The sequence below is a fragment of the Echeneis naucrates genome, chromosome 6, assembly GCF_900963305.1.
Source record: "Echeneis naucrates chromosome 6, fEcheNa1.1, whole genome shotgun sequence".
Taxonomy (NCBI): domain Eukaryota; kingdom Metazoa; phylum Chordata; class Actinopteri; order Carangiformes; family Echeneidae; genus Echeneis; species Echeneis naucrates.
This window is the reverse complement of record NC_042516.1, coordinates 213,860-238,882: the sequence shown is the minus strand read 5'-3', so window position 1 is coordinate 238,882 and position 25,023 is coordinate 213,860. Positions and strand designations below refer to the sequence as shown.

At 40.5% G+C, this 25,023-nt stretch overlaps 1 protein-coding gene across 2 annotated transcripts in view; it reads right to left on the bottom strand.

Annotated features, from left to right (window-relative positions):
- Positions 1 to 3,426: 3,426 nt before the first annotated feature.
- gask1a (golgi associated kinase 1A) overlaps positions 3,427 to 25,023 on the bottom strand; it is a 32,952-nt gene continuing 11,355 nt past the window's right edge. Inside the window, exons 2-6 of one of the 2 annotated variants that reach the window (XM_029504875.1) lie at positions 16,193 to 17,242; positions 15,584 to 16,021; positions 8,358 to 8,480; positions 5,894 to 5,997; positions 3,427 to 4,884 (exon numbers count right to left, since the gene is read on the bottom strand). In XM_029504875.1, coding sequence (XP_029360735.1) covers positions 4,680 to 4,884; positions 5,894 to 5,997; positions 8,358 to 8,480; positions 15,584 to 16,021; positions 16,193 to 17,242 — 1,920 coding nt within the window. In that variant the 3' untranslated portion in view covers positions 3,427 to 4,679. The remainder of the gene's footprint in view (positions 4,885 to 5,893; positions 5,998 to 8,357; positions 8,481 to 15,583; positions 16,022 to 16,192; positions 17,243 to 25,023) is intronic. The other variant, XM_029504876.1, reaches the window with a different exon arrangement.

Sequence of the window (25,023 nt, the reverse complement as noted above, 5' to 3'; positions counted from 1 at the left end):
GAGCTGTCCAAACAGACTATAACAATAACAATGAGCTCTGCAAGGCCAGACAGCTGCATATCTCTGACATTATTAACAAGCAAGTCAACTATTCTCACACACTGTTTGAGAAACGTTCCAAAAAACTACTTTTCATTGAGAAATGCAATAAGTTTGCCAACTTTTTTGTGAAAAAATCTCAGCCATTAATGACACACAGTCGTGTTTTGAGTTCTGTGGTCAGGTTTTGAGTTTAGTCTGGTTTGTGTTTCACTGTCAGGGTTTCAGTTCTGTCTAGTGTGTTCCGTTTGTGTTGTCACTTCCCGTTTTATTTTGAAGTCCTGGTTCTATCGTGTTCCCCGTTGATTTAATTTGTGGTTGTTCCTTCCTGTGATTGCCTTCCCTGCCCTAATGTGGTTCATCTGTGTCTTGTCTAGTCATTGTATTTAAGTCCTGTTTTCCAGTTAGGCCTGGTCAGGTCCTTGTCTCTTGTTCATGTCATCTCTCTGGTTTGTTGCTCTCATTTGGTCTGCCTGCCTGCCTGCATTTCTGTTGTCCCTTATCCCATGTTGTCTCTCTTCCTGTGTCTCTCTCTGCCTGGTCATTGTTAATGTCTCTTTTATTTTATAGTTTTGGTTTTGTTAATTAAAAATATTCATTTTCACACCTACCCAGTTCTCTGACTCCTGCATTTGGGTCCTCATTCCCACACCCCCACCCTCAACAGCATGACACAGTCAAACAAAGAAATTGCGTTTAAAACCTGGGAATAACTGAAATATGATATCACCATTGAATATGATTGATTAAAAAAAAAAAAAACCTGTTGAAGAAACAGTTCAACATTTGAAATCATCAACATGCATTCTGGTCATAATTCCACCTGACTTTAAAAAAACTATTTTTAGCTCAGTAAAAATTGATCTCTTATAAATACTAAACAGCAGACTAGACTAGAGCACTGTATTTGACACTGTAGATCACAGATACCTGCACAGGTTGGAAAATGAGATTGGACTTTCTGGAGTGTTCCATAACTGATTCAGAAATTATTTAGAAGGCTGGAGTTATTTTGTCACCATTGGCAAGTTTGAAACTGAATGGGTGGCTATGATGTGTGGAATCCCCCCAGGGGTCAGTTCTTGGACCTCTTCTGTTCAATCTGTATATTGTCATGGTTTATGTTTTTGCTTGCTGTTTTGTCTTACCTGTCCCGTTGCTCTTCTTGCTCCAGCTTCCTCTGCCCCTCCTCCCTGTGATTTTCCCAGTGTGCATTTCTGCTGTCCTCCTCCCATGGCTGACGAGGCACACCTGCCCTGCATTTACTGGCAATCAACCCATTAAATATATTCTCCTTGAACTTCTCTTCTGTGTCAGAGAGTACTGCCTGTTTGGTGATCACTCTGTTTGTTCCAGTTGTTCCCAGTGCTCTTGTGACTCTTTTTCTGTGTTTTTTCTTTTTGCTTTATCAAGGTTATACAGTGTGCCTCAGTCAGCCTAGCCTCTGCCTCACCCTTGCTTCTTCATGTGATTTTTTTTTTTTGGATTCAAGCTTGTTTTGTGCCTCACTTTTTTTGCTGGGTGTTTGCTCTATCAGAGAAATTCCAGCGGTTTCTAAAAGCTGAGAAGTTGTGCTTCATAATCAATACAGGGCCATTAAGGTAATTACACTTGTGCTTTTGCTGGAAGTCGGTGAATCTGTTCCTTCAGTGTTAACCATTAATGCACTCTTTTGACATACAGTTAATTGGCAGATATGAAAGGTTCAATTTTTTTTTTTTTTTTTTTAAGAAAAAAGTGCAAAAGCACTTACTCTCAAGACATTTTCTGGCCCTTTTTTATGGTACAAATAAGCAAGAAGTCCAGGTGGACAAGAGAAATATTGTGTTAAAGGGTTAATATCAATTATCACAGTTATGCAGATGATACACAACTTTATGCATCTCTGTCACCAGATGACTGCAGAACAACAACCTGGCTACCAGGAAAGGAACCTGATGAGTCTAAGTAGAGTGTGTTTGATTACAGAATGAACAGCTATGCTACCTGCTGCTGCCCAACCACGCCTCCACCTGCACAGCAGAGCGAGACACATTGAGAGGACGAGCACACCAACCAAACCTCCACAGAGCCAAAAACAATAAACAGAGCACAAACCCGCCTTGAACCCCTACACAACCAAGTTGAATTTTAAATATGCACCATATATTGACTTTTAAATCTAGGTTAAAAACATTCCTTTTCTCATACGCTTATGCATGAAACCTGCACTATATTTCACTTATTCAGACTGCTGCATATTCTTCTAATCATTTCAATTAAGTTTTTTTTATTTGATTTATTGTATCATGATTTGATGCATTTCATTTTATTTATCTTTGAACATGATCTTTATTGTTTCAGCAGTTTTTATTTCTCTCTGTATGTTCTCCTTTTTTATGTAAAGCCCATTGAATTGCCTTCGTGTATGAAATATGTTGTATCAATAAACTTGCTTGCCTTGCCTTCTTTCGAACCTTTGCTTCCGTTGTGTCAAAGTTTCTGTCTTCCCCCTTGTCACATCACCTGTTTTACTTGTTGGGCTGCAGTGCTTCCAGTGGTGTTCTTGTGTATTACGGTTTTACCAAAATATTTCTAGTGTGTTTTGGATTTTAGGGTTTTCCTATTTTTGTAAATGTCAGTGTTTCTTTGCAACAATTATTATTTTGTCTGTGCTTGGGTCCTAATATGAACTGTATCATAACTAGACCTTGAGATGATGTTTTATATTTGTATTAGTTTTCCATTTCAAAAGTCACTGCAGGACAACCAATTCTCTAAGGGCAAACTGTGGAGCAGATTATCTACTTATAAAAGAGGTAGTTTGAGCCCTCCAGTCTGCCTGGTCATGGGTTCCTCGACAAAGACACTACACCCAAAAACAGTCACTGACTGCTGCTCTATCAGTGTGGCAACGCATGGAGAATGAATGACTGAGTTTGAGCGTGGCTTGTAGTATAAAGTGTTTGAGTGGTCAAGACTAAAAAACAGCATATTAAACCAACTTAGAAGCCTTTTCAAAACTGGCCTTATCTAATAGCTGTGAAGAACTAGGTCAGGCAAGATCATATGAGTGAGAGAGTGTGATGGACCACAAAGAAAAATAAATGAAACCAATAGGGAGTTGGTGAATCGGGGGGGGGATCTTAAGTCTGGCTCTGTCTCATTCCTCAAAAAAGCAATGTGCCGATCTATGGATTCACTCCAACTGAATGAAATGAATTCCAGACATGACAAGTCTACAAGCCCCAACACCCTCAACCAAACATTACTCCATATATGCTTTTATTGGGTCTCGGGACATTTAATTTGTTGACTGGTCTAAGTGAGATGTTGAGGACATAAGAATCATGTTGCTCTGTTTGCAGCACACATTGCATATATCATGGTTCAGTGACTTTTCTGTGGATTGTGGTCTTTATTCTTTTTCTGTTCAGCTTTGTAACCAACATGTCAAGTGCACTTTACAATCAGACAGTTTGTGGAGCTTCATCAGTTGTAGCTGTGTCTTTTTTAATCTCCTGGTTCTGTAAAGCCATCACTTCATCATCATCAATCTCTAAGCCAGCATTTGACCTCTGACCTTTGACAACCATGAGGTGAGGAAACACTGATTAAAACCTGTATGTGAACAAAATGTATTTATGAACAACTTTCATCACTGTTGACCATATAGTTTGATGATGCTGTAACAGAGTGAGAGAGTGACACTGAACAGTGAAGTTTCTTAAAAAAAAAAACAACAACAAAACCCTCAACATTCATGAATGATTCATTACCTACAGGCAGTTAAAACAAAAACAAACATTTATATACGAAAAATTTATCAACTTGTTTTGTGAACACTACATAACTTTGTTGTTTTCTGTCCAATCAGATTTCTTTGTAAGCAGCAAATCAGATCACTTCACCTTAAAATGAAGAAGTAACTGTCAGCACTCTGCCTCAAAGAACACAGAGCCGATGATGTTAGCAAACAAAGGGCCTTACAGTAAAAAAAGTAAAACCCAAGCAGTCCAGGCAAACCCCGAGTCTGCTTCTGTTCAAACTTTGTCCATCTTAAAAAGGATTTTCACTCCTCACTCTCAACAATAACAGCGCTTTGTGGCAAGCGTTATGTCCAGACATAAGCCTACATACTGCTTTAACACAACATATTTTGTGACTTAACACTATCCATATAAAAATAAAAGTAAACCAAAGTTTGCTCTGTCCCCTGAGGCAGCTTAACGACTGAGGATCTGCAGAAAATGTCAGCCATGTGCTACTCACTGATCGGGACAGATCGTCATGAATGTAAGAGCTGCAGAGGAAGGCATTTTGCTAACAATGTAGCTGCTAGCTACATAAAGTAAAATAGCCAAAGTAAGTAAAGCTAAATATAGTAAAGCTGTAAAAAAAAAACTGGAAATCACTGGACATGAAAAATGCAGAAAGATTTCTGCAGAAAGAAGTCTTCTCAAGCAGCTTGTATTTCACTAATACTGATGGTGATGCAGATGATCTGGCATTATGTTTGCAGCCAATTGTCATTACATAGCATTTTCCCACCCAAGTATGGTGCACTTTTATAAACACTGTACAGTGAATGGACAAGGGGATAGGCTGAGTACAGCTTGTGTCTTGTTGCTCCTGCTGCCTCGGCTGCATTCTCAGTCCAGTCAAAGGTCCCTGTTCAGCTGTAGCTTTCTGTCCCTGATGTGCTGCAGAAGAATCTTCCCTCTCTGCTGCACCATGTGGATGAGAGGCCTAAGACCACTGAGCCCACCATGGCTGTCCCAGAACTCTTTGTCAGTGTAGAGGGAATGTAACAGAAGACTCTCTAGACAGCCGGACTTCAACACTGAGATGGCTCTCTCTGGAAACCTGTCAAAACAAAGAGATTGGTAAGATCTTCTTATCAGTAAGAAGATGCGTTTTAGTCTCAGTAAGCCTCAGGAAAAATAGATAATTCATCTAAGGACATCAGGTTAAGGTCACGCCAGAGGCCGCAGTTTTAGAGCAGAGCACCACCTGACATGATCTCCCAAAGAAGCAGGTGTAAACAAAATGAAGCCTGTGGTCCAACTTGTTCTAACATTAGTCAGACTTTGTGGTGAGAAACACTGCATAATGAGGAACTGAGGAAATCTTGTTATCTTTGGCCTCAAGGCCTTGAATGTTTACTGTTAGTTGGCAACACCATCAACTGATCGACGAGCAGACATAATCTTAGTCATAATCAGAACAATTTTAAATCCAGCACAGGTGAAGGCTTTGAAGAAATGCACCTGAGGCAAACCAGCACATAACAGCAGAGTGTAATGCCAGCAGGCAGAATGTAGATGGAACACGCATCAAAAAGAGGCTGACCAACCTATGATCCTGGATCCTAAATCCTCCTTTTATCTTGTAATCCTTTAATCCAAAAAACAATCAAGCTGTTAAAAACTTCCCTGTTAAAACGACTTTATGTATAGTTAATGTAAATGGGAACTTTTCAGGTCATGGAAATGCTATGAATACAAATCTAAATGATTTTGCACCTCATTGATGAGAAATAAAAAAATCTTTCAATTCAGTTTTAAATCCAGCCGAAGCCATGTAGGAGCAGTTTGTTAATCCACAGTGACAGACAAAGGAGAATTTCTATCAGTCCTGAGTCATGCAGGCTCGTTGAATAGCAGGCTAATTAAATACACACTAATCTGATCAGACAGACAAATGTTACACAACCCTGAGAAGCTTCCGGTGGATGTTCTTTTGCTGCTGATATGAAAGCCTAGATGTTTTATTTTCTCCTTGAAACTCCTTTCATTGGTGTTCCTGCCTGCTGTGCCAACAGTGTGTACAGTAAATCTCCCAGGTTTCTACCCCCCTGCTCCCAGATACTCACTCATCAATCCCCTCAACCAGCCTGAAGTTGAGGTTGTTGCTTGACTGATGTGGTCTGCCAGCGTTGTCTATGAACACCAATCTGGAGGGATCAGCCTTCTTAACCTGCACACACACACACACACACAGTGATTGCTTTATTTTTCTTAATGTTAGTTACTTTTATGCCTAAATTTAAGGGAACTGAACAGATTTATCGGTTTAAATAATATTCAGAGATATAAATGCAAATAATTTCATGAATTTTAATATCACAAAGAGAAAAAAAGTGTATGCATAAATAAATAAATCATGTTTTCTCAGAAATGTGTGCACAAGTGAGTCATTTGTGCTCTGGATTTAATCATTTTTGCAGTTTGTTAAATAACTAATCACATTGAAACAAGCAGCGTTCTTAAGGAAACATTTCAGTTTGATCTGGATTCAGACCAAGAGGCTCATGTAGATGAGATTTTCCAGTCAACTTCTGTAACATCTTTAGCCTTTTTATGCTGTGCTGTTTTTATATACTCACCTATAACACCTTAGGTTTTTCAGAAAAACTGAGATTTTCAGGTCCTTCTTTGTAAGAGTTGACCTGTTACATTAAATCAAATACTCTTATGATCTACTTTATGATCTATGTCTATATCTTTTTGCTGCTTTTCGCTACTGATACCCAATGAATATTCATTCTTCATTTCCCAGGGAAAGGAGGACATATTATTTCAATCACCTACAAAGTTTTACAAAACTTTGTCAGCAATGTCAGTGAACCTTTTTTGCGGCCACCTCATCAGCTCTTAGCTTGCTGCTAGAATTCCAGGCTCAGATGGCTGTATATCATTATATGGCTGTCATTTGTGTTAATGACCCAACAGACAGTTATAACTCAGTTCAGCTCTACGGAACACTTCAGCTCATTATTTTAGCTTCATTGTCACAGATTCACTCTTTACATATCTAAATAAAAAAAATCCAGTAAGATAAGTTGATAAATATAAGAAGAGAGTACTTTAGTTTTGTATTTTTCTGATGAACCAACAGCCCAACACCAAACAAATGTTGATATTGGTCTGTGTGTGACTAAGCAAGTAGGCTGTATCAGTGTATGCCAGCAAAGTATGTACAGCTTGTGCTGTTGCCCTAAGGGACCCGAAAAACAATGAATGCATCTAGAACATACATTTAAATGTACAATTTTTAAACTTATTAAAACATCAACAATGGGAATAAAGTTCTGATTTGGTGCAGGTGGTAGTGACTGCATGTCGACCAGTCAGTTTGATACTGAACTCACACCATTTCTTATGGTCTGGTAAGTAAACTGCTGCTGATGCTATGTCGCAAAAACCTCCATGTAGCTCCTTTGATGATATGTTAATCCATATGCAATGAATAAGCGGTTGAAGATTAATGAAAAAAAGAATCCATATGTTTTATGTCTTTGAAAGCATTGAAAAGGAATTTAAGCAAATAATGTCTGTACAGTAATTATTCCTTTGAGAGTTATATGATGGCATGGTGACATAGTGATCAATGCTGTTGCCCCGCGATAAGAAGGCATGGGCCCTTTCTCTGCAGCGTTTGCATGTTCTCCCCATGTCTGCGTGGGTTTCCTCCCTCCGTCCAAAGACATTTATGTTTAGGATAACTGGTGACATTAAATTTTCTGTAGGTCTGAGTATGAGTGTGAGTGGTTGTTGGTCTCTGTCTGTCACTGTGTGTTGGCCCTGTGAGGGACTGGTGACCTGTCCAGGCTGTATCCCATCCACACCCAGTGTGAGCTGAGATTGGCTCACCCCGTGACCCAGAAATAGATAAGAGGTAAAATATGAATGAACAAAATGTACAGTGGCCTTGAAAGCTCAGTTCACTGCAACTTAAGAAAACACAACATATCAAAAAAAAATCACACGTGTGTAACATGTGCTGTGACTCTCAGGGTCTCTTTACAATGCTGTTATTGATATTACCATGGGTTTTTCCTGTCCATGTGTCCCAGTCAGCCATGAATGTGCGTTGTGACTGTGACACTGAAACTGACACATGACCATTATTCAGTTGGTATTTATCTTAGACATGCTGATAGCTGGATTTCACTCTGTTTTCAGCAGATAGGAGATTATGTAAATAGCTTTACATTGTTTTATAAATTGTTGCCAACAATGAATCCTATGGACAGCTCCCCTTCACAAGCCTCTGCCATCAGAGAGACACACACTGCGTGATTTAAATGTAGATTAGCTTTCCTGTGTTGCCATGGAAGAAAACAGCTGTATTTAATTTTCTTCATTCCCACAGATATGATGAATAATGATTTGACAGCAGCAGTGACAGAGACGATTTGGCTTGAAAGGACAAACTAAGCATTATCGCTTTTCTTTTTACCAGTGCAGCAATCAAAGCTCAAATCAGTGAACCAGTTCATTAATTCAAAGCGACAAAAAGAGGAAAGTGTATATGTATGTAAATCTGATAAATACCAGGATGTGAACCAGCAGCAGATCCTTGGTGTTGTAACACTTGTTGTGCAGCAGGTTCTCCACACACACCTCTGTCGGATCAGGTGTGAAACCACAGCAGTACCTGTCCAGACGATCATGCACCTAAACCAACACACAAAGAACAAACACATTAGCTTTGACAGAGTGAGGGAAACCTGTGGTTTGTGGTTTTTGAAGCTGTTAACATAAGGGAATTGTTTCCAGCTGGGGATCGGCACAAATTCCTGCTTTGTAGCTACTTTTTGCTCCAGTTTTTTTCTCTTAGGCTGTAGATGGGCTGATAGGTATATGGCAAGGCAAGTTTAATCAAATTTTTCACTTTTAATACACTCCAACAATGATACTTTAAAATGACATCAATCAGGGATGAGGGGTAAAGATCATTGCGTACACACATACAGTATATAGCTCCTTGTGCTCTTATACGAATGAAGAAGGACATTTGGTCAAATAATGGCCAAAGAGCTATTGGATCATGGTTTGATCCCTTTTCAGCAGAGGCTTTCTTCTCTCCACAACAATCAAATCACCTGATTATAACCGACTATAATTATATATTATTAGATAATTTATAATTATAATCATAATTGTAAACGACTGAATCAAACTGTTTCACATTGCAAAGAGATGCATCACATCTCTTATCAGCTGGAGATTTACTCAGCTTTTCTCTCTGAGAACTGAGGATCCAGGTGTCTGAGGACTAAAAGTAGATTATAAATGTGGCTTTAATATGATATGATGTCTTTAAATGGACATGAAACATGTTTGTGAACATTACAGAGTATGGTATGTTATGGTACGGTGTGGAGAGGGAGAAGCTTCAGTAGAGTTCCTGGTGATCAACATTAGGACATGATCTTGTCAATATGAGAGTGAGTTGACTTGTTCCCTGTTCCTTAACTGAGACACAAATAGACTTTGACTAGAACTGCCTTCAGGTTGACTCTGGGGTTTGGCTGTTTGTCTGTGTGTGTGGCTTTTGTTTGTGCTTTTCTACACGTGTGACTTAGACAACCCTGGTCTCCGCAGGTCAGAACACGTGTGTGGCGTGCTCAGGACATTTTTCCCCCTGCTGCCACACCCACTTCCTCTGGACACACTGACTCTAGACTCAATCCGGGAGTCGTGTGGAGCTGAGCCAATATTGACTTACACTGCCACCAAGGACCAATGAGTAGATGTGGTGCTTTGCTGTGGTCAGAGTCAACACCGTCTGAAAGTGGTAGAAACTGTAGAGTGAACATGTGGAGCCTCCTGATGTTAGCATGTGATTTACTGTTGTTCTTTTAGCCCATTCAGCCTTATCTCCTCTCAGCTCCACACACACTCTCTCCACAATCATCAGAGCTGTTTTTTTGGTCGAATTTCTCCCCTGCTCTGTGCGCCAAGACAGTGACAGTGTGGGCAGTTTTTTTTTTTACTTAATGTGGGAACAGCTTTTTCTGCCTTCCAGACATATTGGCTAGAAGAAAATCATACTGAGCAGCTTTTATTTGACTTGCTCTAACAAAACCGCATTCCTATTACAACCAACATTTTAAAAAAAAACATCTGGGCTGTCGAATGAGAAACTTTCTGACTTTCCAAACTTTGTCAGGGTGAATTGTAAAGTCCCATAGAAGGATTTATTTGTATTTTTAAGAGCCAAAATCATCTACCAAAAACAGTCAGCCAATCTTAAGAGAGGATCCTGTCTTTGTCTAACTTACAGACTGGATCTGACCCGCAGAAATATAGCAAATGTCAGGTAAACACTAAGAGAGACCAAATTCTGAAAGGTTGTTTGGTGGGTCTAGGTGGGCGAGGCTTAGAGTGTGGTTGAGGGCAGTAACTATTTCTTTGTGCCATCAGAAAGTCCCAGAAGTCCTGACAGCTGGTTTTAAGGCTCTGTTTCTGAATACAGACTGTGGTTATTCAATAACAAATCCAGCTTCCAAGAAAAAGGCATACATTTAACTACTAGTGAGAAAAAAAATATCCAAGCTGTCAAGCTGAGGAATAGCAATGAAAACATGAGGAGACAACCAGAGGAACTGAGCATGAAGAAAAGAGATGACAAAGACTGAAGAAAATATATAGTTTTAAACACATAGGGGAGGACACAGGCGAAACACATTAGGATATGGCAGACAACTACAATGGTAGGAAACTCGACAAAGACAGAATTTATCCCGCCATTCATTTATTTATCTTCTACCAGAGGAATTTATCTTCTACCGCTTATCTGCTTCGGTGTCATGGGGGGTGCTGGAGCCAATCCCAGCTCACCTTGGACGAGGGCGGGGTCACTCTGGACAGGTCACCAGGCCATCGCATGGCTAATCCCACCGTAAAACACACAGAAAATTTTAAAGCAAAACAATAAGATAGCAGAAAACTACTTTCTAGTTTCAAGTCCCTTCAATACAACATGGTGGTAATTTTTTCAATGCAAGTTGTCTGTCAGGCTTGATTGGGGGTATAGCAACTGTGTGACAGACTGTACAGGGCAGGTCAGAGTCAGCCCTCACTCCTCATCTCCACTTTCTCCCCTATATCTGATTTTAAAGACCCAAGTTTTTAAAGATTTTAACAAAACAAATTACAAACTGTAGGCTTAAAAACAGCAGCTCACAAACCAGTGAGTTTGAAACTATCCTCCTCTTCTGGGAAAAGGAGGATCCAATCGATGGATTCTTTGCGTCACAACCTGTTACCTATTGGTTGCATGGTGGTACATAAGTAAGTATTGGGATTCAGCCATTGGAACAACTGTTAACACCAAGACCCTTAGAATTTCAGCAACAACAACAACAACAACAACAACAACAAAAACTAAGAACAAAAACAAGAAAAAACAAAAAAATTGTTATGTTCTCAGGAAACAAGACCCACACTTTCCAATGCAATATTAACAGGGGAAACAGGGGAAAGAACAATCACACTGCATCACTGTAGTGATGTGTCGGTCGCGAACGATACAGCTCTAGGAGCCGGTTCTTTGATATGAACGACAGGAACCGGATCCTGCCTGGCTTGGACTCGCTTAATTTTTTTTCTGTTCAAGCCGCACATGATTGGTCAGCTACATGAGCACTGAGCAGGAGGGGGAGAGAACGGGGCTACACACAGAACACAGAGAGAACAATCTCTAGACACAGTGACACAGAGACTCTGGAAACAAGTGGGAATTGAAAATGAATGGCAGGAAATTAAGCAAAATTTTGATGCATTTCAGTTTCATTGATCAAGCAAAGGCAGAATGGGTGACCAAGACTTCAGTCTACTCATGCCCTGCACATGTGATGGAACAGAGACTGTTTATTGTGGCCACATCCGTCCCTGTGAGCAAATCTTCTTTACAGCGGGAAGGAACAGAAACAGCCCCTCAAAGCTGAGGCCTTTCTCAATGCCAATCTTCTCTAAAGACTAGCTGAAACTGTTACCTGTTTTTCTTTTTGTTTTACACATTTTTATTTTGTCCTTTTTGGATTTATTGTTGTTTCACACTAAATAGTTAAAAGTTGATGAATAAATAGGTATACTATCAGAGATCTGATCTTTTGTCTAATTGAGAAGGGTCTTTGTTTTTGTACTTATTTATACGTATTTATTTTTTTTTGTAGCACTCTACTCCATGTTGACTATAATAAGATATATGAATAATGAACATTTCATATAATATATTTTTTTTACATGTAGTAATTCATTTGACATTATTATTTATTATTTATGGTAATAAATTAATTTAAGCAATAAAAAATCTGAGAAGCCCCTTGAGAGACGAAAGAGGCGGCTCTTTATAGCCATGCCAAAAGAACTGGCTCCCTAAAAAGAGCTGGAATTCATCACTACATCACACACATGCAAATTGCATCCTCAAAAGGATGCTTTTGATTTGGGAACCAGTCATCTGTCAGGACTTTCTTCCTAAATCTGGTCCTACCAGTAATCATCATGGTTACAGTTAAAGAAAACAGTTAAGAGAGGACTTGCAGTTTAGGAAGTTTCTGTGTTGTGAACCCTGATGACCTGTCTATATACACACTGCCAATTTGCAGAGCTTCAACCCACAATAAAATTTGAAGGAAACAATAATAACTAACTAATAGCACCTTTAAGTGACGACACACTATAATCTGAGACACAGCCATGCTGAGCTGACAGTCTACAGCAGCTGCAGCAGGACTGGCAGGGCACTCACATGGTTACCTTATCCATGAGTGCTCTCCCCTCCCTAGGGCGTCCTCCATACAGCTGCATGCTTGTGTGAATGTGTGTCCTCAACTCTGCTCTTCCTTTACCCTGGGTGTCTGTTTCCCTGCTATCCAGCCCAGGGAGGTGTTAGGGGAGCAGGTAGGAACAAGTGTTTGGAGACGTGCTCATTGGCTCTCAGCAGATCAATAGGAGGCTATTAGAGCTTGGCCCTGTTACAGGGATTGACTTGTGGCAGCAAGGGGGGAGAGCTGCCTCATGGGTTATTCATTTTCAACCCCATACACACTGTAGATGGGTGTTAGATACACATTCCATCTCAGTGTGCAGCAGAACAAAGCAGGACATAACTACTGCGGCAGGTTGTAAAATCAGCGACAGTGTATCAGAGCAAGATCAACACAGAAGAGGTGAAATGTTAAATAACCTTCACAGTGCTCCTCTCGAGGAACTGCCTGAGCCTGGAATACATTTACACCGCATGCTTATGTGTGCAACAGTTTCTGCATGAATGTTACAGAGAGGGTCCCATGACAACAGCCCTAACCCATGTTGGACACCCCCAGAGAAAAGCCTGATGACAGTAACAGTTCCTGTGGCGTCTATAATCAGATCTTTTTGGATTAGAGAACTATATATGAATTGGAGAGTAGCATTGTCATATTTATAGCAATACATTTAACAAAGACTTATTTATATTTGGTGTGTTTCATATTCTGGTAGTTATAGTAAATGACTTCATGGAGACACCTAGACACCACCTCACCACCTGATGTCCATGTGGCCCATGCACTGTATTCATTTATAGGTGTTAGTTTGAAAAACAACAATTCCAAATGTGAACTACCGAAGAACTGCAGTGATAAAATCCCAGCCACCAAAGGGTTACGGTTCAAAATCAATACTGATTTAATCTGTGTTGAGAAGGCACATTATTACAACTCACTTATTAGCAGTTTTGCCAAATCTGATGAACTATCCTTAATTTGTTCCTGAGACATCACTTTCATGAGAAGGGGATGCACAAACAACCCGGATACATAATGTCTTGTTATTACAACAGCAACCAAGACAACATTTTGTATTTTTGTGGGGCCAATTTAACTGAAGAGGAGCCAGAATCAAGAAGTCTGAAGAAATGTATGTATTAAAAGTGAAGAAATACGCCCACTGTGTGTGTTCACACTGTGAGCAACACCAGCCTGTGCACTCTCTCCCACTGCATACTGGGATACAATGCAGTACAGGTTCTATGGCACTGAGTGAGTAGGAGTACGTAAACACGACAACATGAACAGAGCAACAGTAAAGTTGCGGGCTACCAGGACAACAGTACAGAGCATCCTGACAGTGCATTAACACAGATGACAACCACAACAAAAGTCTCATTAAAATAACAGAAGGTTTCATATTGAGCCATGCTTGATTGAGGAATGCAATTAATCCCTTTGCGTCAAAACTTCTCACAACAGTTCTCCTTAAAATTATGAAATCCACCCAGGGATGAGTCTCCTCAGGATAAAAACACCAGAACAACTCTCAAATGGCACAGTGAATGTGGATGGTAAATGTAATTCGGAAGGGGAGTTAATACGCTGTGGTAGATAACTGCCTCTACCTCAATGCCTCTGTGACCAAGGAGCTGGCCCTTGACTTCCACTATGGACAATTCAACATCCAGCCACTGGCGGTCAGTGGGAAGTCAGAGAAAGTAGAGGTGCTAAAATCCTCAACTCTGCAATCCACCACAAACCTATCTTTAAACCTAACAGTAAAATCATCTTTTCCAAACATCAGCACCACCTCTTCTTTCTGAGGAAACTCCAGGTCCATCATGCAGAGTGGTTCATTTTCTATATCTCATCCATCTCCACCTTCAGTTTCACAGCCCTTAATCCTTTTAACAAAATCATGAGAATGAGCTACAAAATCGTCGGATCAGGGCAGGCACTGTGAAGCACCATTTACATCAAGGTTTGAGCATACTGTTCTACATACATACATTACTATTTGTCTACTTTGTGTTGTCCAATTTATTGACAATGTGTTTCACTTTTACACAAACAAACAGTCATGCTAAAAGTGATTTTGAGTAAACATGGTTCATAAAACAAAATTAAGAAAAGCTGAAAAATTATTTATTTTAAAGTTTCACTAACATCTCCCATCTCTCCATCTTAAATTATAACAATCTTGCTCCTCAGACCAGTAACGGCGCCAGAAATTCTTAATTGCTGGAGCTGGGGGGGGGTCTGGATTTTAACTGTCTGTCGGTCACACATAGACACACTAAGTTAAGCTAAGACTTTTTGAGGGGCAGCCTACAATACTTTCTGTATGTCACCATTTAAAAAGCACAACAGATAACCAATGCGGCCTGCAATCATCATTGTTACAAAAGAGATCAACTTTTTCCTACTGAAAAGTGCTGATGTGTCTTTTTATTTGAATTAGTTTTTTAAAATAAAAACTCACATTAACAAACAAACTACATTACAATCATTAATAGTAGTTAAGAGTTAGGCGTGTGTAGAGATGGTGTTACACTGAGGCAACCAAAACACGATTGTGTGACATATTTTATGCTGTGAATTAAGCCACATTCCTTATCTCAATCATTTAATCAAAAACTTTAAAGTCTTTACTTCCAGATTACAGGGCTCAATCCCACATGACTCTGTTTGGTTTATCAAACAGCAATGAGACAAAAACTCAGCCTCTAACAGACCTTATCGAGATCCATTTAGTTCCTTAGCTGGCTTCAAGAGCTGCTGTGACTAAAACTGGCATGTTATTACTTGGCTGCAACTCTAGCAATAAGTTACAAACTAGGAATCGCTTAAGGTGTCTCATGCACAGCAAAGTCAGAATGATGCCTCATACTAAGAAGTGTTTCCTCAAAGAACAGCAACATCCCTCTCCCACACAAAGTAAACAGTTTATGATCTCCATGAGAACACAGTAAATAAAAGATTTTTGTATGTGTGGGGTGGTGGATCTTCTATTACCTGTAATAAGAAATCAAAGAGAGCCAGTCTCCCCCACTCTGAGTGGTGGACTCCTACACAGGGGGCTGAGCTCAGGTCTGCTTTACTCCCACAGTGGACCTGCAGTAGCTTCTGGTATTGAACCCAACTGAGTGGTACTGAGTTCTGATCATTGTCTCCATCGGCGAGGTGCTGAATGTCAGGGTCCCACCACACTATGGGCCTGGGGAGGCCACTAATGTACTGATATGGTAGGATATCACTGTGGAAAGTCCTCAGCACCGCAGGAAGACTTCTGTTGAGTCCCAGAACTCTGTCCAGATGGAAGGCAAAAACCTCAAACCAGTCGTTAGTGCGTTTGATCAGGGAGCAGCGCCCCTGCTGGCAGCGCTCAGTATGGCTTTCTGGATGTGTTTGCTCTTGTTTGTGATGATGTGAGACTCTCCTCTGTGATGTCTGCTGTGGCAGAGAAATACAAAATGAATGCAAAGCTCTCTGTTTACTTTTCATTTATAAGATACAACTACTATACAGTCTTTGGTGACCTGGCTGTGCCTTTTACAATCTGAGAATGTTTCAATTGATCTCCTTGACATGTAATTACAGGTACAGCTGTACCTGCTCACGTACCGGAGATTCCAGTGACACTTGGAGCACCTGTCCGTGTGCAGGCACCCTGGCCTTGCTAACCACCTCCCCACTGGTGAGAAGTTCCATCCTCTTGATATCATCTTTGCTAAACCAGGGAAGAGAACAGAGATCTGGACTTATCCTGAGTCTCCTGTGGTCATCGTCTGGGAAGTCATGGTGTGTAAACCTGCCACACCAACTGCTGATATCCTTCGTTACAGAGGCCTCGGGCCTGGACCAAGTTTTTCTACGGTTCAACAAAACAGGATCATCATTCACCTCAGAGGGACCCTGTGAGGGTTTATTGTGTTTTTTAAGATCCCTCGAAGGTTTTTTCACAGCCTGTTGCTCCTTATCTGATTTCCTCAAGTGCTTTGCTGTTTTTCTATGTTTACCCAAGGCCTGGTGATATTCAACTAGCTTTCCACTTGAATTGCTACCATGCATTTGCATGTCTGTACTCCTGTCTGTTTGTCTGTCGTTTGTGCTTTCTGCCTGCCTGTTCTTCATTAGTGTATCTGCTGCAACAGGGATGTGTGCTGTCATGGATTTTCTCCTTTTGAGATAAATATCTGTCTGAGCTGAATGCCTCATGAGAGCACCATGGCTGCTCGGCTTAGTTCTATGCTTTGGCCCTTTGCTGACTGTAAACTGCAAGAGACGAGGATGGTGATGACTGGTTGGTTGCTGGATGTTGCCTGAAATCTCTTTGCTCTCGTCTTTGTTTCTGGGTAAGTCTATGTGACTTTTCTTGATGCTGTTCTTGTCTTCGTGCTGTTTTCCATGTCGACCTGTCCAGGCTGCATTGTGGATGTGAGGAAATGGCTGCTGAGAGTGAGCAACTGGTGTGGGCTGCATGACCGTGGGCTTGATTATGAATCTGCCAGCAGAGCTCAGGGCCCAGGATGACCGCCGGTCAAGGTCAGCAGGTGGTGTAGGGAAGGGTAGAGTGATAGTCGTAACTGAGATTGTGAGGAGGAGGAGGATGACAGAGAAGAGGAGCAGCAGCCATTTCTGACCACAGCAGAGCTTTGACCACACTCGCCAGGCCTGCAGCAAAAAAGAAAGGCAGGAAAGTTAGAGGTGCAATGATGGCGTTTTCTCAGATTCCTCTGGGGCTAACCAGTGGCCACACTCTCAACTCCAGTGATGTGGGAATCAAACATGTTTGTGAGTCCCATTCTGTAACGGGAAAGGGGAAGAGAGAAAATAAATGGGGCTTTTGCACATTACTCTGCTTTGCAATATCATAACTGCGATATGTGACCTCTGAGTGTTTATTACCCAACATGGGAATGAGAGTGAAAAGCAGGAATTTGTTTGACAAAGAGAGAGCCGAGCTAAAACGTCCTGTTTCTGCAACACTGATCTGAATACATGAGCAGCAGAATATAAAGTTCCTGTGTTTCCACTGGCTTACAGCAGAATCAGATTTATCCAGCCGAGACCAAAATGACTGTGGCAAGCACATAATTCAGCTCTTCCCTCTGCATACATAGGAAGGAGAGGCCATAATTCAGACAATCAACCATCACTGCCTGCATATGGATTTTTCTACTCTGCTCAACCCTATTATAGAAATCCTTTTAGGCTGTGCAGTACCCAGCCCTCTTCCCCTTTGAAACCCTTAAAACCCTGGGCCTATGAACATTTATTGTGAATTTATTTTGAATTATTGTCAAATATTCTGGGATTTGTGCAAACAGCCTCAGTCTGTCCATCTATACATCAATCCAGTCGGCCATTCATCTGTCTGTCTGTTCATCCATCTTCTGGTTATCCAAGGTCAGAGTTTATGTTGTGGTCCCAGCAGGTCAAGCAAAATAGATACATAGTTCAGTGTTCTCCATTTCCCAGACCAGATTAGATATATGTTTAATCTCTACTGCTTATTTAGGGGCAACCCTGAGACCTCCTACAAGTTGGACATGCCAAGAAAACCCCCGATGGAGGTGCCCTGGAGACATCCTAACCAAATGCTCAAACCACCTCTGGCTACTTTCACTGTGAAGGTGCAGTGGCTTTACTCAAAGTTCCTTCCAGTTACAAATAAAATGGAGTAAGTAAAATTCTGACATATCCTCTGCAGACGGGGAAAGATAAACACTCACAGAGGAAGCAGATCCCAAAAATGAGGCGTCCTTTCACTCGCAAAAACAGGAATCGGTACAGGTGGACATGATCGACTGAACCACAGTTTAAGCTCTGTGTGAATGCCCCACATCCTGAGCTATAAGAGAAGTCAGAGGTGAGCCAACCCAGATAACAGCTCTCTCTTTCCCGCCTTCATTTGGCTGATGGTAGAATGAAGGAATGTTTCAGACCCCAGAGACGTCTTCCCTGTCTAAGAACCGTTAACAACATTCCCAAACCCCTTCACCTGTGAAAGGATCCCATTATTCTGACTGGAATGCCCTGAACCCAGCTCTCTGTGCTGGCAGCTAAGGTCCTGAGACGTTATTATTCATATTTATACAGTTTGGCTCCACAGGTCTGAGACTTCTTTCCTGCCTGAATTATTCAGGCTCAAATAGATATTTAATCAGTGCAGAAATGATTTACTGCGCATTTACACAATCAACCAAGGGTGCAACTTTATGTCACTGAATAGCTGTGCATATGTGAGTCCCAGTAAATGCATGCATTACATCTGAGAGGAGATGTAACCTGCACTGACCTCCAAGTGGCTTTTTATATTTCACACCACTGGGTTGGATCTCACAGTGAACCGCGTAAGCCCCTGCCTCTGGCTCACTGCAGAGAAAGAAGCTGCTCACTCACATCTGTCCAGTGTCGGAACATCAGAGGTACAACCGACAATCAGCAGAAAACTCATCTGCATATATCTGACTTAATATAAATAATTTCATTTTTTTTTGACTTCAAGATGACAAATGTTTGTCGGGTTTAACTTTGATAAAAAATTGTACAAGAATTTGTTATGATTTGGCGCTATATAAATAAATCAGATTTGACTTGATTTGATTTGTACATTTTATTTGTTTATTTATTCTTTAAACTATTCACATTTCATTAATCAGGAGAACAATTCGTAGACTATCCAGTTTACAAGAATTATGAACTATGTGTCTTTTGTCTGATCAATTGATCACAAGTTCTGACATCAGAACCAAAAACAGCAGTGACACCACATAAGTGTGAACTCACCTCCTACATTCTTTGTATTAGCACTTGCTTTAGTATCGCTAATTAGCTTCCAGGTTTTTTTTTGTTTTTTTTTTGTTAGTGTAGTTAAGTGTGAATGTGTCAACATGACTATGTGTCTTTGACACTCTGTTGCTTTCAACACCTCTTCACAGCAAACACACAAGATGGCCATGAAAAAGGTCAATACACACAAAGGGAGACCACAAGAGAGCATCAGACAACATGCAAATAGCTGGTGACATTAAAAACACAGTCAATTGATAATGTTGGTTGTGATATAAGTTCCTTGCCTACTCTGTTGTGAACTTTAACCTGCAGAATAAACACTGGATTGGAGTGGATTAGTACATGAAAACACAGAGAGCGAAAGAGTGAAAGAGTAAAACAAACAGAGGGAGAACTCAGAGAAGTTTTGGAGTCTATCTAATATAGTCTAAATTTGTGGGGCAAATTTAAATGTAGGTTGACTTGTTAATGAAAGCCAATTGACCTCTTTTTCACTGCCAGTTGAAATTACCTGTCCATTATGATTTACGACACAACCCATATGTACACAGTGGCCAAAGTGTGAGCTGTCACTGGCTGTAGCCTTTCACACTGCTGAAAAACCCTAGTGTTAGAGGGTATTGGTAGGTTTCTGAGCAGGTCCATCCATCAATCCACCATACTTCCCTCTGAGCAGGTCTCATAGCTGAAATTCCATCACACACATGAAAAAGTCTGGAACAACGAGGACTCTTCTAGAGCTGGACCAGGACTGACTGAGACACCAGGGAGAAGGGTGTTGGTGCATGAGGAAACCCAGAACCTGAAGGTGACTAAGGCTGAGCTACAAAGATCCTGAGTAGAAATGGAAGACACTTCCAGGACAACCAGCTGATCCCACAGGCCAGTTGTCTGAGGCTTTTACACTACTTTTCTTCCTTTCCTTTCGATATTTCTACTCTTCAACCAAATGCTGTAGGAGAAGTATGCAGTATTAGGTCGAGACATGCAGCATGTTCTGGAGCCAGCCAGCCCACCTGAAGAGATAATAAAGAGGATGGGCGAGGATGACTGCAGGCATAAAACTGTCTTATCGCACCATCACATCTACAAAGGCTTTAATAATTTTTTTAAAGAGGCTGAAATGGCTAAAATGGTGAAAATTCCCTCCAAACTACAGTCCTGAACTGTTAGGCAGTAAAGGAGGAAGACACCAGGACAGGATTAGGGATGTAACCTATAATTATGTGGAACACACGCAGCATCTGCCAGTGGATTAAACTCTGCCACATCATGCATGTTCTATAAAAAGGTCTGGGAATCTCTTTGAATCTGATTTGATTCGGAAACAGCTCCTGATAAAGATGTAAAGGTTAGCTCATTGATACTTGTTTTACTTCACATACATTAGTGAAATGCGAAACAGGAGCTCGGTCAGTGATTATAGCCTGAATCTGTCTCATATTAACAATCCAATTACATCCAAGCCAATATTCGTAATTTGTTCAAGTTGGGTTCTGGTCAACACTTTTACTTTGTCATGAAAAACCTCAGACAACATTATTAGTGTCACAGTATCACTTTCCTTCGCTTTGTGGTTTACTACTAGTGGGCAGCTGTTTTTGGTGTCAGTCTGTCATCTTTACTGAACTACTGTTGCACTGAGACAGAGCCAGCACCTGTTTAGCAGCTCTTCTTTTGCTGAGACTGAAGTACCAGATGTGTGTCCTTTTCACATGCACACAAACTGGTAAACCTCTTCTTCAGTTTCTTTTCTTTTAGTCACATGGAGATTTAGAGGGTAACCATAGTCCAGACATAAATACAGAGCTTCCTGCCTCTTCACAACAGCTGTCTCTTCATAACTACCAGTAGAAGGTGGTGCTTGAGTTAAAACCAGCGATGTCTCCTTGTGCACTTCTGAAGCCTGACAGAGACATACAGAGACAAAAAACCCACGGGCAATTCAGATCCATAAATTAGCCTGCATGTCTTTTGACTGGAATCCCACACAAGGAAAAGAAAGGCATGCAAACTCACACCAACAACCTTCTGCAAAACGAATGCTTTATAGTCTATCTTCCTCTATATTGGACTGCCATTTAAAAAATAAGCATCATGTTGAATTGAAGAATTGAGACTGAGACCATACACTCATTAGGAAACAAAAACTGGAACTATTTTCTGTATTGTGTGTGTGTCAGGAACACACACACAATACAGAATACTTATACAATGAAAGAAGATTCAGATGAGACAGAAACATGAAATATTTGTTAATGGGTATCAGTCAATCACTTAGAGACACTCCAACATGAAGGATCCAGTGTATGTGTTAGCCACAAAAGAGAGGCTAACAAAAGAGCCACAAAAGAGCCGCAGAAGAGATCCACATTCATTTAATTCATTCAGTCATGTTCTACCACTTTTCCATTTCCGGCTCACAGTGTGCTGGAGCCAATCCCAACTCACTCTGGGTGAGGGGCAGGGTACACCCTGGACAGGTCACCAGTCCATCACAGGGTCAGCACAAAGAGACAGACAGAGACCAACAACCACTCACAGTCACACATGTACAGGCAATTTAGAGACATGCATTTCTTTGGACTGCTACTATCGTCAGCATCTTATTTTAGTAACCTAATAATTGCTACGTCTCAATAAATACAAAGAATCTCAGAGTCTGAGGAAAAATGTGATGTTTGATTATCACCCAAAATACTGAAAAAAGAAACATTTGTGATTGCTAGAGTTTATTCAAAGGGCAACATAAATATATGGCTGTTGGAACAAAAAGTGGAGACATGACCAAAATTATTTGGATAGTCCTTGTAGATTTGTAAAAATGCAAACAGCAAATATATCAACAAAGAAAATACAAACAAATATTCCTCTTAGTTGTTTCCTTTCAAACAGAGAATGCTACGATTGAAAGTTCTTGAGGTTTTTGTGCCAATCAACAAGCCAAGAATTTATTTTTTCAGAGAAAAAGACTGAAGAAAAGGGGGTGGGGGATGGGGTAAGGAGAAATAGGGAAAAACCACATCTGAATACTGAAGTACATTGAGGGGTAGATATAACATGTGTGCATTGTCCTTCATATGTCAACAGCAGTCTTGTGAGTTGGGAGCAGTCAGATCCTCTCTCTCTCTCTCTCACACAGACGAGCACATAGAAGAAAAACAACAGCGATGCAACAGAAGCAAAGCGATGTATCAAGATGGAGAACCCGATGAGCCATAGCCCAGTTCATCTCTTGACGCAGTGCAGTTCAAGAATGATGAAAACAGGTGAAAGAGGAAAAGCACAAGAGTAGAGCTCTTGTACAAAGATAAAAACACTTTCATCACAGAGGTGTGTTCATTCTGTCTAAAAAATCTAATTAAATATTTATTTTGTGCAAGATTAACACAGGGATTTGTACAGTTGCTCAGTTGGAAGTTGGCTTTGGAGAAGCGTACTCAGGTTGCTAGTGTGAGAATGGTAGGCTAGGCAAACTGTATTCAAGCATTTCCAACAGAGCAGTCATTTAGCAGCCAAGTTGTGTTGCAAACTCTCCTCCATCACTGTTGTTGTTGAATAACTCAGTTGTTTCAGATTTAACCACATTTCATTCATTCATAACTCTAACCCTAACAATATTTTACCTCAACATGAATTTCATGTTAATGCATGGCCACTGTCATATAAGTCCACAGGGAACCATGTCTTGGAAATAATAATAATAATAATAATAATAATAATAATAATAATAATCCATCAAAGTGCTGTACAGCAAGTAGAATTTGAGGATAAAAACACATTCAAACAATGCCAATAACAAGGAGTTGAGAGCCGATTATAATCATAAAATAAAATAACCCTTGAAGTCTGCTCGCACCTGAACTGGAAGCTAGTGTAAGGAGGCCAGCACTGAGGTAATGTGATCAAATCTACCGACTCCAGTCAGGATATGAGCTGCAGCATTTTGAATCATTTGCAGACCATGAGTACTTTTATTGGGCAAGCCAGACCAAAGGGCATTACAATTGTCCAATCGTGATGTCACAAATGCATGGATCAGAACCTTAGTGCCCTTAAATGATAAAGCAGGTCTCTTCCAAGCAGTATTTCTTAAATGGAAGAAAGCAACTCTTGTAATCTCTTTAATATGGAGATTAAAAGAAAGTGTGTTATCAAAGACCACACCAAGATTCCTAACTCTGTCTCCACAATGAATAACACAGTCATCTGGAGACAGAGTAAAGATATCGTGTAGGTGGCTCCACTTTGATGGTCTAATAAGTAGCATCTCTGTCTTGGCTGAGTTCAGTAGCAGGAGATTTGTTGATAACCAGCTCTTAACAGCAGCCAGACAGTCCAAAAGTTTCTGTTTGTTAGACCCATCTCCTATAGTCAGTGGCATACAATATATAGCTGCAAACCATCCGCATAACAATGAAAATCGATATTAAAAGAACGAAGAAGCTGACCCAGTGGTGCCAGATAAAAGGAAAAAAACAGAGGGCCCAGAACGGAACCCTGTGGAACTCCATACCTTACTGTACAGGACTCAGAGCGAGTGTTGTTGAACACAACACTTTGTGATCTCTCCAGCAGGTATGACTTCAACCACAGGAGGACTTGACCTGAGATGCCAAAAAAGTTCTCAAGCCTGTCCAACAATATCTGATGATCCAGGGTATTGAAAGCAGAGCTCAAATCTAGCAGTAATAAAATAGAGGGTGGGTCTGAGTCCAATGAAACTAGCAAAAAAATTACCACTTTTGTAGTGGCTGTTTTGGTGGAATGGTCTGGAATGGTGGAATGGTGGAATGGCCAATGCAAACATAGAACAGTGACGACTGCATTTGGTCAAAAAAAGTCACTTTTGAAACCCACCCTAATTTACATATATGGGTCATAGGGTTTGCAAAGGCGCATCAGTTTAAAATAACACACCATATGTGTTTTGACAAAAATGCTGATGATGCATTCTGTGGAACCTGGTTGAACATCCTGGTGTGTGCAGCTTTTAATGATAGATTTTTTTTGTGAGAAGGAGGGTTGCTTTTGGTATTGTATATATATAACTACATCTATATAACTATATAGTTTTATATATCTGTATCAGAGCCCTCCATAATGATTGGAACAACAAGGCCAATTCCTTTGTTTTTGTTGATGACTGAAGACTTTTGGGTTTAAGATCAAAAGATGAATATAGGACAAGCGTTCAGAATTTCAGCTTTTCAGCTTCAGATACATCAATAATATGGACTCATCAAGCAGAGAGGCGAGCAGCATATCTGAACATAAAACCACTTCTCCTATCAAAACCACACCTTCTACAAAAAAACAAGTCCTCCTGCCAAAATTGCAAATCCTACAAGAACTAGTTCTTTGACCAAGACCAGTCCTCTAGCAAAACCTGTTCACTGTCCCAAACCAGTCCGTTTATCCAAACCAGTCCTCCAACCTGAAAAACCACAATAATGTCTATTCAAATAGCATCCCTACAATGGCAGACACCATACTTTGTATTTCATGGTTACAATAATAAAAAGACAGACTGCTCCAAGCGTGGCCTTCTGCCTTTGTTGCCACGGTTATTGTGATAAGAATATTGGCTTGGCTATGGTCAGGAAAAGATTTTGATTTAAAGTAAGTACTGCTAGATTGGTGAAAGTAGTTAAAGC